Below are 13608 nucleotides of genomic sequence, written 5' to 3' on the forward strand. Positions count from 1 at the left end.
CACACACACACACACCACGGAAATAAATACCCCAACACCACACACTGCCCCTCCCCTCCAAGTCTCAGCTCAGGGCGAACTATGACCCCACAGTCTCACTTCGATGCAAACCAGTGACCCCACTGAAATACTGCCCCCCCCCCCAACCCCCCCGGGCCCCTATCCCCCTATAGTCTAAACTCGAGGCGAACAAATGACCCCACAGTCTTAGTTCGAGGTGAACCATGACCCCCTCACCCCACCCCCCAGTCTTGATTGGTGAGGAGCCATGACCAGACTGTCTCAATACGAGGTGAGCCGCTGGTCCACAGACTCATTACAAGGCGAACCAGTGACCCCATAGCAGTCTTGGTTCGAGGCGAACCAGTGACCCCATAGCAGTCTTGGTTCGAGGCGAACCAGTGACCCCATAGCAGTCTTGGTTCGAGGCGAACCTGTGACCCCACAGCTGTCTTGGTCCGAGGCGAATTGAGGTCCCAGTCTTAGTTCAAAGTGAATCGTGGCCACAAAGTCTTATTACGAGGTGAACCATGAACCAACATTCTTCATTCAATACGAAGTGAACCAGTGACCCCTCCCCCTAGCCCTCTTCCACCTTTCCCCAGTGTCAGTAGGAGGCGATTTAGTTACCCCCCCCCCCTTCCCCCAGTCTTCCCCCAGTGTCAGTACAAGCCGAACCAGTGCCCCCCCACCTTCCCCCTGTATCAGTACAAGCCTAACCAGTGACCCCCCACCTTCACCCAGTGTCAGTACAAACCGAACCAGTGACCACCCCCCCTCCCCCACCTTCCCCCAGTGTTAATACAAGCCGAACCAGTGACCCTCCACCCCCACCTTCCCCCAGTATCAGTACGAGTCGAACCAGTGACCACCCCCCTCCCACCTTCCCCCAGTGTCAGTACAAGGCGAACCAGTGACCACCCCCCTCCCACCTTCCCCCAGTGTCAGTACAAGGCGAACCAGTGACCCCCCACCTTCCCCCAGTGTCAGTACAAGGCGAACCAGTGACCCCCCCCACCTTCCCCCTGTATCAGTACAAGGCGAACCAGTGACCCCCCACCTTCCCCCAGTGTCAGTACAAGGCGAACCAGTGACCACCCCCCTCCCACCTTCCCCCAGTGTCAGTACAAGGCGAACCAGTGACCCCCCCCCCACCTTCCCCCTGTATCAGTACAAGCCGAACCAGTCACCCCCCACCTTCACCCAGTGTCAGTACAAACCGAACCAGTGACCACCACCCACACACCTTCCCCCAGTGTCAGTACAAGGCGAACCAGTGACCACCCCCCTCCCACCTTCACCCCAGTATCAGTACGAGTCGAACCAGTGAACCCTCCTTCCCCCAGTCTTCTCTCAGTATCAGTACGAGGCGAACCAGGTGATGTTGGCCTCAGGGGCGACGGTGTCGTAGAGCTGGGTCCGGTCCTGAAGCTTCCAGGCCGACATGGCCATGACGCCGTCCGAGGAGATCATGAGGAACCAGTGGAAGGGCCGGGCCTGGATCTCGTACTCGTTGGTGTTGACCTGGTCCCGCTTGTCGCTGACGTGCCGCAGGCACTGGGCGAACACCGTGTGGCGGTCCGCGTCGTAGCGCACGTTGTCGGCGTTGGTGAAGAAGAAGCCGGCGGTGAGATCCTGCTGCAGGCTGAAGCGGATAGAGGCCCCGCTCCGCACGGCGTTGATCAGGGTGTCCAGGCTGTCCCCGCTGAAGGTGGGCTGTAGCGGCCAGCTGTGCACGCGCTTCCAGGGCCGCGTGTCCACCATCCACCGGATCGTCGTCGACGTCGTCTTCCTGTTGTAGTAGGTCAGGTCCTTGACCCGGTAGAAGTATGTTTTGACCTTGCCGGAGGTGTGGGCCGTGGTCCACTTCCAGACGGTGTCCGTGTTGAAGAAGTATTTGTCGGCCCCGCTGCCGCCCCGCCGGTTCATCTCCTCCAGGCTCTGGGCGATCACCGTCTGCTCCGAGATGCGTAGCGAGTTGGCCTCCAGGATCGTCCCGTCGTACTCCAGCCGCACGCGGTGGCCCAGGGAAATGAGCACGATCAGCTCGTCCAGCGACCCGCGCTCCGTGAAGCCGTACTTGTTGTTGACGTACACCTCGCGCCAGCACGTGTCCACGTGCCAGTCCAGCGCCACGAAGTCGTTGTTGTGGCCCCGAGGCTGCGCCGTGCCCACGAAGAAGCGCGTGTTGTCCCGCTGCCCGTTGGTGGTCCAGGAGGAGTACCAGTAGTAAGGCGTCTCGTGGAAGCTCAGCCCCTCGCCCAGAAAGCGCTGCCCCACGTGACTCAGGCTCTGCGCGTTGATCTCCTCCGCCACCTCGTCCACCAGCAGGTTGTTCATGGCGAAGGCGTAGCCCCGGTCCCGCATCACGCAGCGCGTCTCGCCCACCCTGGCCATGTAGATCAGGTCCGTGATGGAGCCCGCCGCCCGGGTCCCGTCCAGGAAGTTGGAGTACACGGGATTGCCGGCACCCAGCTCTTTGACGTACCACAACATGGCTTGCGTGTTGTTGACCACCTGACCGAAGTTCTTCTTGGCGTCGTTCAGCCGCTCGTTGAAGGGGGCCTTGGCCGCCATGGACCAGCCGTCAGGTCGGGAGTAGGGCGACACGATGACCTCCACCTGCCCGTTGCTGCAGATGAGGTGGTGGCGCCACTCCACACTGGTGCTGATGTGCGTGCCGTTGTCCGACACGTGCCAGATGCTCTCGGCACACACGTGCTGCCCGCGCAGGTTGGTGTTGTCCACCTTCAGCACGTAGGGCGAGCCGTTGTTGTACAGCTTGATGCGGAACATGTTGGCTTCCATGGACAAGGCCCGTAACTCATCCAGACTGCCGTTCACCACGTTGCCCTGCTCGTCCAGCTTCAGCACGGGCCGCCAGGGGCGCTGACACAGGCCTGGGGCACAGTCAGCATGGATCCGTCACCATCATGAACAATGTCTAACCTTTTCAAACCTCACTGACCGTCACCTTAATGAACAATGTCTAACCTTTTCAACCTCAATGACCGTCACCTTAATGAACAATGTCTAACCTTTCAAACCTCAATGACCGTCACCATCATGAACAATGTCTAACCTTTTCAAACAGGCGATTCATTATCGTCCTTCAAATCAAGGGTACGAAAACTTCTGCTCCACAAACAATAGACCCCCAAACCAAATATAACCGGCCTAAAAAAACATGCCCTTTTTGTGAAATGTATGCGCTGTCTATTCCTTTACATACGCTAACGTGTTTCATCTTATTTTCAACCTTTTGTGATTTTCATGTATTACATGCAAGCTATTGATTGGATGTTATTGCCTGCCACATCAGAGACAGATTTCTCATCACTGTTGTATATGTACAGTGATATAACTATAATTCTCTGCTCTGTTTATATATTTTCATTTCAGTCGTGCCTCTTTCCTGTATTCTGTGTGGTGATTAATTTGACAGTCTTAATAACCCCTTTACTTCTTGATGTTTTTCTTTTCTTTTTTCAATATCTGCTATTGTACTACAATATGATCTGTAATGTACTACAATATGATTTGATACCTAATTATGTTTATGTATGCATATGCATACATATCTGTATGTACATGTAGACATATGCATGCATGTGTGTATATGTGCAAATATGTATATGCATAAGGGTGTGTGTGTTTGGGGATGAGTGTGTGCATATGTGTGTGTGTGGGTGGGTATGAGTGTGTGACAGTATTCCCTTCATTATATTTTTATGATGATGATGGTCCGTTGATTAGTATTACAATTATCATTAGCAGCAGCAGCAGCAGCAGCAGCAGCAACAGCAGCAGCAGCAGCAACAGTAGTAGTAGTAGTAGTAGTAGTAGTAGTAGTAGTAGTAGTAGTAGTGGTGATAGTGGTAGTAGTAGTATTTACCATTGTTATTATTGTGTCTTATCGTTACTGTTTTTGTTGTCACAAGGACAGATTGGAAGACTAGGCAATGCCTAAAATCTTTATCCTTGAGTAATAAAGTTTTTGAATAAAAAAAAACAACAACAAAAAAAACCGCTCTCTGACCGTCACCATCATGAACAATGTCTAACCTTTCAAACCTCACTGACCGTCACCATAATGAACAATGTCTAACCTTTCAAACCTCAATGACCTTCGCCTTAATGAACAATGTCTAACCTTTCAAACCTCACTGACCGTCACCATCATGAACAATGTCTAACCTTTCAAACCTCAATGACCGTCACCTTAATGAACACTGTCTAACCCTTTCAAACCTCACTGACCGTCACCATCATGAACAATGTCTAACCCTTTCAAACCTCACTGACCGTCACCTTAATGAACAATAGGTAACCCTTTCAAACCGCATTGACACAGACTTGTGTCACAGTCAGCAATACCTATTCATTGTTCCATTAGACCATGGGGATACCATGAATCATGAAATAACAACATCTAAACTTTTGAAACCCGATCGACTTGCACTCACCAACAGTCAGTTCTTTCACATCATGGAAGGTACCAGCAATCAACAATTAACTATACTTAACCATGTGAAAATTTATAAGCATGAGGTTACCAGCAATCAACAATTAACTACATCTAACAGTGTGAAACTTTATGAGCATGAGGTTACCAGCAATCAACAATTAACTATATCTAACCTTGTGAAACTATGAGCATGAGGTTACCAGCAATCAACAATTAACTACATCTAACAGTGTGAAACTTTATGAGCATGAGGTTACCAGCAATCAACGATTAACTATATCTAACCGTGTGAAACTTTATCAGCATGAGGTTACCAGCAATCAACAATTAACTATATCTAACCGTGTGAAACTTTATCAGCATGAGGTTACCAGCAATCAACAATTCACTATATCTAACCTTGTGAAACTTTATGAGCATGCGGTTACCAGCAATCAACAATTAACTATATCTATCCCTGTGAAACTTTATGAGCATGAGGTTACCAGCAATCAACAATTAACTGTATCTAACCGTGTGAAACTATGAGTATAAGGTTACCAGCAATCAACAATTAAGCATATCTAAACCTGTGAAACTTTATCAGCATGAGGTTACCAGTAATCAACAATTAACTATATCTAAACCTTTCAGACTTAATGGACATGAGATTACCAACCATCAACAATCAATCATATCTAACCCTGTGAAATTTCATGGGCATGAGGATGCCCAAAATCAATGTCTAACAATGTATAACCTATGAAATCGTGGTACGATTATAAGAGATGTCTCTTACATTTTACAATATCAAATGAAAGAACAATTAAGCTATAAATTGAACAAAGACAGACAAACGATCATATCCTCTTGCAGCCTTTCACATCAACACGTTTTGAAGTTTGAAACTTAAACTTACTTCCCTCCCTGCTTAGAAAACAAAAACAAAAAACAACAAACTAACTGATTTCTGTTTCCAATACCTTTTTGGAATTACAGCACACACACACGTTTTCGGACAGGAGAACGATGTACAGACAAATAAACAGTTAAACACACACACACACACACACACACACACACACACACACACACACACACACACACACACACACACACACACACACACACACAAGAATCGAAAATCAAGAAAATTAATCTTTTAACCTCTGTTGGGGCATGGAGAGTAGACAATAGAAACATGTCCATGACTTAAGTTATAGAAAACATTGTCAACTGCGCACATTTTTTTTGTGATTTAACAAGCGGTAAAGAATTCGAATCGAACTCATAGATTCGGTGTTGAAATGAAGAAAAGAACACGTCTCATGATAATATTTACCTTATTTTTTTTATATTGTTTTAGATACATTCCCTGATTTCAATAAATCACACTGTTGGCCTCGCACAACTTGGCGCCTTTGTGCACAGCAGCGCGCCATTTGTCACGGTCCATTGCAGATTCCTCCCAGGAGTCAGGGTTGATGTCAAACGCTTTCAGAGAGAATTTCAGAGTATCTCTGAAGCGCTTCGTCTGGCCTCCGTGTGATCTCTTCCCTTGTTGCAGCTCGCCATAGAAGAGCCTTTTGGACAGCCGATGGTCTGGCATGCGCGCCACGTGCCCAGCCCAGCGAAGCTGGGACTGCATCAGGATGGTGAAGATGCTGGAAAGGGTGGCTTTTGCAAGCACCTCTGTGCCTGGGGTCTTGTCTTGCCACTTGATGTACAGTAGCTTCCTGAGGCATGTTGTGTGGAAGTGGTTCAGCTTCTTGGCGTGTCGTTGGTACACTGTCCAAGTTTCGCGGGCGTACAGTAGTGTGGGGGTGAACTACTGCTCTGTAGAATTTTAGCTTGGTCTCGAGACCAATGCCTCTTCTGTTCCAGACATTTGCATAGTCTGCCAAAAGTTGCGCTTGTTCTTACAGTCCTGACGTTCACTTCATCGTCGATGGTCGCATTTCGTGACAGTGTGCTGCCAAGGTATGTGAACCGTTCCACCGCACTGAGTCTCTGACCGTTGACTGTGATGTTGGGCTCAACGTGGGGTTTCCCCGGGGCTGGCTGATGGAGAACTTTAGTTTTCTTCATGCTGATGGTAAGGCCGAAGTTCCTGCTGGCAGTGGCAAAGTTGTCGCCGCTGAGTTGCATGTCAGCTTCAGATCCAGCGTTGAGGGCACAATCATCAGCAAACAAAAAGTCTCTGATGATGTCTGTCATGACTTTGATTTTTGTTTGAAGCCTTCTGAGGTTAAACAGCTTGCCATCTGTTCGGTACTTTAGGCTGATTCCAACATCGCCATCTCTGAAGGCATCAGTAAGCATTGCAGAGAACATGAGGCTGAACAGTGTTGGAAAAAAAAGCATATCCAGGTAATGTTTGATAAACCATCCTCAAGCTTGCTCTTGGTATTAGTAACATTACCGAACGCATGCAGTCATATAGATAGATAAACTGAGAGAGAGAGGGAGAGAGACAGACAGACAGACAGACAGAGACAGACAGACAGACACAGAGACAGACAGACACAGAGACAGAGGAGAGACAGAGAGGGAGAGAACTCAACTTACCTAAGGCTTTGGGGTAGTCGTAGTCTGCAGGGTTATCGTTGGAGACGGGGACAGAGAGAGGAAGCATACACACGATCATCAGCGAAGGTAACAGAACTTTGTTCCACTCCATCTTGTCTCTGGGTCTGTCTGTGGGGAGCAAAACAGAATGCATCGAGATAAGGACCAGAGCTCCGTCCAAAGTTTCGATATCAGATTCAAAGAGATGCCAAAGCGTCCGGATGATCCATATACACTACATCACATCTACGTAAAAAAGAAAACAAGCCCGATCTTCGTATAAACCAACGCGCTTGTAAGGCCTAGAGAGTCTAACCAAGGTTTTTGCAATACATTAACAAGAAATGAAATAAAATGATCAAACAAAAGAAATAACTAAATGCTTCAAGATATAATCGAAGACGAAACAAAACGTACGTACGAGGCAAATGATCGAAATGAAATAAAATTCAAAAATGGGCTGTCAAAAACAGCGCCCACAACCAACAGCCGCTACCAACACCAGCCAGCCCCAGTGGTTTCCGAATACTGTCCAATCAGCAATAGGCTTCCCATTCTGTGCCCTCTCTGCTCCTCCATCGTTTACCAGTTGAGGGTATGCTGCTCGTTATGTGTGTGTGTGTGTGTGTGTGTGTGTGTGTGTGTGTGTGTGTGCGTGCGTGCGTGTGTGTGTGTGTGTGTGTGTGTGTGTGTGTGTGTGTGTGCGTGCGTTCGTGCGTTCGTGAGTGCGTGCGCCTGTGAGTGTTCTTACGAAGAGAAGGAGCATGTTCAAAGAAATCATTAATTAAACAGTGCAACCAACATCCTGGGAATACCAAATTAATAGTATCAGTAGCAAAGCCACGCTATATGAATATTGCAATCATGTGAGTGAGTGTGAGGGAGCTTGTGTGTGTGTATGTGTGTGTGTTTGTGTGCGTGCGCGCGTGCGTGCGTGTGGAGACACAGAGAGAGAGAGAGAGAGAGAGAGTGAGAGAGAGAGAGTGTGTGTGTGTGTGTGCGCGCGCGCGCGCGCGTGTGTGTGTGTGTGTATGCGTGTGTGTTCTTGTGTGTGAACTCACGCACGCGCGCGCGCGTGTGTGTGTGTGTGTGTGTGCGTGTGTGTATGAATTTATGGAGATATACATTATAGATATATAGAGAGGTGTAGGCTGCTTAATTTGTGCTATGTTACATTGCGAATAACTGAACTATAAAAACAAGTGATCAGATCAAGGGAAAATCCCCATTGGTCTCTTCATCAAACACATTCAGAAAATTCGCGGAGTGACTAGCCGTTAATGTTCAAAAGAAAAGGCTGCATCGGAAACAGGGTAAGTTATATGTTTTTGAATTTACAACTCTTTTGTTTGGGGACATTGGACAAAAAAGTGTGTTACAGTAATTTCATTTCCAAAAGAATATTTTGTGTTTTGCTATATTTTGTACGAAGAGCATTCAAACGAAATCTTTAGATCAAACGAGTCATATGTCTGGAATGAGAAGCGAACATTCTAGATATTAGGTGTTTACTGTTTTCGAATCTTTAAGCACTTTTGGCTGTATTAACACTCTAAATTTTACGTCTTTTCCTGAACTAGTTTTTAGGCACATTCTCTAAACGTTTATAACTTTCTTTTTAAGTCTAATGGAATGCTGACTAGAATTGACCCTTCGTTTAAATAATCTTTACTTGTTCAACAGTACACGTGATTACAATACAAACAAAGACAAAGGAGCATCCACACACTTAAAGCTTATACTGTCCTCACACGTTGCACTTCAGTTTTAACTTGACGGCTGATGAACCATAATAACATCAGATAACTTATTCATAAAACAGGAAATAAAAACAAAAAAACAACAACAAAAAACAACAACAAGAAAAACGGAACAAATCAATAAACAAAATAAAATAATGTCAACATGATATCAGAATGAAATCAAATTTATAGTATCAACAGGTATCATATGATGAAAGGATAACACGGAAAAAAAGAGAACAATTTAGAAATTGGCGTCCCTGTTTTCCCAACCCACGTGATTGGAGCAATGAGAAGGTATCCAACAGACAGCAACGCTGGTACCTTTCATTGGCAAAAAATGAACAATTCGGTGGATTTCAAGGTAACGCTGGTACCTTTCATTGGCAAAAAATGAACAATTCGGTGGATTTCAAGGTAACGCTGGTACCTTTCATTGGCAAAAAATGAACAATTCGGTGGATTTCAAGGTAACGCTGGTACCTTTCATTGGCAAAAAATGAACAATTCGGTGGATTTCAAGGTAACGCTGGTACCTTTCATTGGCAAAAAATGAACAATTCGGTGGATTTCAAGGTAACGCTGGTACCTTTCATTGGCAAAAAATGAACAATTCGGTGGATTTCAAGGTAACGCTGGTACCTTTCATTGGCAAAAAAATGAACAATTCGGTGGATTTCAAGGTAACGCTGGTACCTTTCATTGGCAAAAAATGAACAATTCGGTGGATTTCAAGGTAACGCTGGTACCTTTCATTGGCAAAAAATGAACAATTCGGTGGATTTCAAGGTAACGCTGGTACCTTTCATTGGCAAAAAATGAACAATTCGGTGGATTTCAAGGTAACGCTGGTACCTTTCATTGGCAAAAAAATGAACAATTCGGTGGATTTCAAGGTAACACTGATACCTTTCATTGGCAAAAAATGAACAATTCGGTGGATTTCAAGGTAACGCTGGTACCTTTCATTGGCAAAAAATGAACAATTCGGTGGATTTCAAGGTAACACTGGTACCTTTCATTGGCAAAAAATGAACAATTCGGTGGATTTCAAGGTAACACTGGTACCTTTCATTGAAAAAGATGAACAGTTCGGTGGAATTCAAGTATCTTTTCCATTCGTGTTGTTGGTATGATGATTTTACTTCATATAAAACTGACTTTGAATCAGCGCATAGCAGAACCTGAAAAACGCTTCTGTGATTAAGGGCCATCAATATTACAACCAGTTGAGCAGCGAAGGTGGAAAAATGTCTTCCTGAATTGTACCGTTTCTCTCTTTCCAAGTCTGGTGTTACGAATACTGCTCCAGCATTAAGTTATCTAGAACGCACCACCTGTATACTTTTTTTTCTGATAATTTTAAACCTGACCTGTGTGTGTGTGTGTGTGTGTGTGTGTGTGTGTGTGTGTGTGTGTTCTTGTACAGATGATGAAGCCCTATGGGCTAATATGTGTGCGTGTGTGCGCGCAAACGTCACTGACTGCCTGTCTTAGAGGTCTTTGGTTGGGTCACCGCTTCTAACTTTCAAATCGCTGTGACTGCCGAATTAAGTAACCGATGGATCTACTTCAAACACCACATACACTTAAGCGCACGCATGCACACAGAAAATCCTACTCAAGCCGTCTAAAGGTTCAGCAGTGTCAAAGCGAGACAGGATCATCGAGAGAGATACATTAACCTTCACCGTACATCACTGGTGAAAAATGGCACTCACTCTCATGTATTTCGTATCTCCATAACTCAGTCAGTTCTGCCTCTGTTTCACTTAAGGCTAATGGCTTTATTCATTCGTAATTTCTGCATATCTCCACTGACTATGTTATTGTTTGTTTGTTTTAAGAAGTTAATATAAATAATAAAATCGTCGTATTAAGAAAAAGTCAGCACAAAACAGAAGCTTCACAGCACAAACTAATGCCCTCCCTTCAAGTCAACTATTACAGTTCTCACTGTCCATCTGTACCCAACCACTTTTGCTGTGGTGTCAATGTGACAAGTAAGCTTTAGAAAAACACAAGTTAACTTAATGAGTAATGTTACAAGCACTTCTGCTGTGGTATCTAAGTAACAAGTACACCTTTAGCGAAACAACAAAACAAAACCGTTAATGAGTTATATTACACCACTCTTGCTGTGGTACCGGTATATAATGTGGTGTAACAATCAGGACTTTAGCAGACACAAGATAACTCAATGAGTATATATTTTTTTTTGCTGCGGTAGCAGTGTATAAGATCATGTAACAATTGAGCCTTTAGCAAACACAAGTTATCTCAATGAGTAATATTATATTTTTACTGTGGTACCGGTGTATGAGATCGTGTAACAAGTGAGCCTTTAGCAAAACACAAGTTAACTGAATGAGTAATATCACAACCACTTTTGCTTTGGCATCAGTGCATAAGATCTTGTTAACAACTAGGCATCAAGCAAAGAACGAATCGGCAAACCTATATAATGCTGACATAAAAAAAATCATTTCAATGCCTGTGTTTAACGGGACATGGACGTCAAATCAGACTCCTCATCACTGCCTGTCTCACCTCTCTCCAGCAGACGCGTGGAACTGAAAAAGCGGCACAGCTCACAGCAGAACAGCCAGGCCGTCAGTGAACTAGCTTCAAGGAAGACAGGGAACAGCCACTAAGTAAGCTGGGTTTTTTTTCTTTCTTTCTTTTTGTCTGCGCGACAACACGGGACCGAGAGGCGTTATGAAGAAAAGAAACGTCGAGGCTTTCTTGTGTCTTCTTCTACCCCACCCACTTCCTCCGGCCAACCCTTCCGGTCACCCCCCAACCTCCCGTCCCCCCTCCAGACCGCCCTTTGTGAGTGTTCCTCCCATCGCCATGTTGTCCCCACTCCCTTTTCCCGCACCTTCCCCTACCCCCTCCCTTTCCAGCCACCTCTCTACCAGCGTCACGAAACAGTCAACTGTGCGCTGAACGGAAGGTAAGCTGGAGAAGTGTCTCCTCTACACCTCCCTCCCTCTCTCCCCCCTCCTCCAACATTTCCTGACACGAGCCTCCACTCGTCATCTCTCTCCTCTTCTTTACACACATACGCGTACACGCACACACACACACACACACACACACACACACACACACGCGCGCGCGCACACACACACACACACACATACTCATCACACACGCATACACACACACACACACGCATGGACACACACACACACACACACACGGACACACACGCACACACACATACACACAAACACACACACCTCTTGTCCTGCCACTGTCCTATATTCTCCTGGTCAGATAACTCTTCCCCTTTGTATCGATATGACAATTCCCCCTCCCCTCTGTAACGTGTCATTCCCCCTCCCCTCTGTGACGTGTCATTCCCCCTCCCCTCTGTAACGTGTCATTCCCCCTCCCCTCTGTGACGTGTCATTCCCCCTCCCCTCTGTAACGTGTCATTCCCCCTCCCCTCTGTAACGTGTCATTCCCCCTCCCCTCTGTGACGTTATGACAATTCCTCGTGCCCTCTGTGACGTTATGACAATTCCTCGTGCCCTCTGTGACGTTATGACAATTCCTCGTGCCCTCTGTGACGTTATGACAATTCCTCGTGCCCTCTGTGACGTTATGACAATTCCTCGTGCCCTCTGTGACGTTATGACAATTCCCCCTCCCCTCTGTAACGTGTCATTCCCCCTCCCCTCTGTGACGTTATGACAATTCCTCGTGCCCTCTGTGACGTTGTGACAATTCCTCGTGCCCTCTGTGACGTTATGACAATTCCTCGTCCCCTCTGTGACGTTATGACAATTCCTCGTGCCCTCTGTTACGTTGTGACAATTCCTCGTGCCCTCTGTGACGTTGTGACAATTCCTCGTCCCCTCTGTGACGTTGTGACAATTCCTCGTCCCCTCTGTGACGTTGTGACAATTCCTCGTGCCCTCTGTTACGTTGTGACAATTCCTCGTGCCCTCTGTGACGTTGTGACAATTCCTCGTGCCCTCTGTTACGTTGTGACAATTCCTAGTGCCCTCTGTGACGTTGTGACAATTCCTCGTGCCCTCTGTTACGTTATGGCAATATTCCACCTCCCCACTGTTACGTTATGACAATATCCCACATCCCCTCTGTTACGTTATGACAATATTCCACTTCCTCTCTGTTACGTTATGACAATATCCCACATCCCCTCTGTTACGTTATGACAATATTCCACTTCCTCTCTGTTACGTTATGACAATATTCCACTTCCCTCTGTTACGTTATGACAATATCCCACATCCCCTCTGTTACGTTATGACAATATTCCACATCCCCTCTGTTACGTTATGACAATATTCCACTTCCTCTCTGTTACGTTATGACAATATCCCACCTCACTCTGTTACGTTATGACAATATTCCACCTCCCATCTGTTACGTTATGACAATATTCCACATCCCCTCTGTTACGTTATGACAATATTCCACTTCCTCTCTGTTACGTTATGACAATATCCCACATCCCCTCTGTTACGTTATGACAATATCCCACTTCCTCTCTGTTACGTTATGACAATATTCCACATCCCCTCTGTTATGTTATGACAATATCCCACTTCCTCTCTGTTACGTTATGACAATATTCCACATCCCCTCTGTTACGTTATGACAATATTCCACTTCCTCTCTGTTACGTTATGACAATATCCCACCTCCCCTCTGTTACGTCATGACAATATTCCACTTCCTCTCTGTTACGTTATGACAATATTCCACTTCCTCTCTGTGACTTTATGACAATATCCCACATCCCCTCTGTTACGTCATGACAATATTCCACTTCCTCTCTGTTACGTTATGACAATATTCCACTTCCTCTCTGTA

General features: G+C 46.1%; 1 protein-coding gene across 1 annotated transcript; it reads right to left on the bottom strand.

Annotated features, from left to right (window-relative positions):
- Positions 1-1334: 1334 nt before the first annotated feature.
- LOC143281559 (uncharacterized) lies at positions 1335-11446 on the bottom strand. The gene is made up of 3 exons (XM_076586787.1): positions 11308-11446; positions 7016-7140; positions 1335-2900 (listed from the first exon to the last, which is right to left on the bottom strand). Exons 2-3 carry the CDS (start codon positions 7125-7127, stop codon positions 1360-1362), a joined length of 1653 nt encoding a protein of 550 aa, XP_076442902.1. The 5' UTR covers positions 7128-7140; positions 11308-11446; the 3' UTR covers positions 1335-1359.
- Between the last annotated feature and the right edge of the window lie 2162 nt (positions 11447-13608).

This window comes from Babylonia areolata, chromosome 4 (assembly GCF_041734735.1).
Source record: "Babylonia areolata isolate BAREFJ2019XMU chromosome 4, ASM4173473v1, whole genome shotgun sequence".
In the NCBI taxonomy this organism is placed as follows: Eukaryota; Metazoa; Mollusca; class Gastropoda; order Neogastropoda; family Buccinidae; genus Babylonia; species Babylonia areolata.

What these genes read in the sequence shown, in the direction of transcription:
- LOC143281559 (XM_076586787.1), bottom strand. Translation starts at nt 7,127, where the DNA reads ATGGAGTGGAACAAAGTTCTGTTACCTTCGCTGATGATCGTGTGTATG. An exon ending in CGACTACCCCAAAGCCTTAG is followed by an intron (nt 2,901 to 7,015) that starts GTAAGTTGAGTT and finishes ACTGTGCCCCAG; the next exon opens with GCCTGTGTCAGCGCCCCTGG.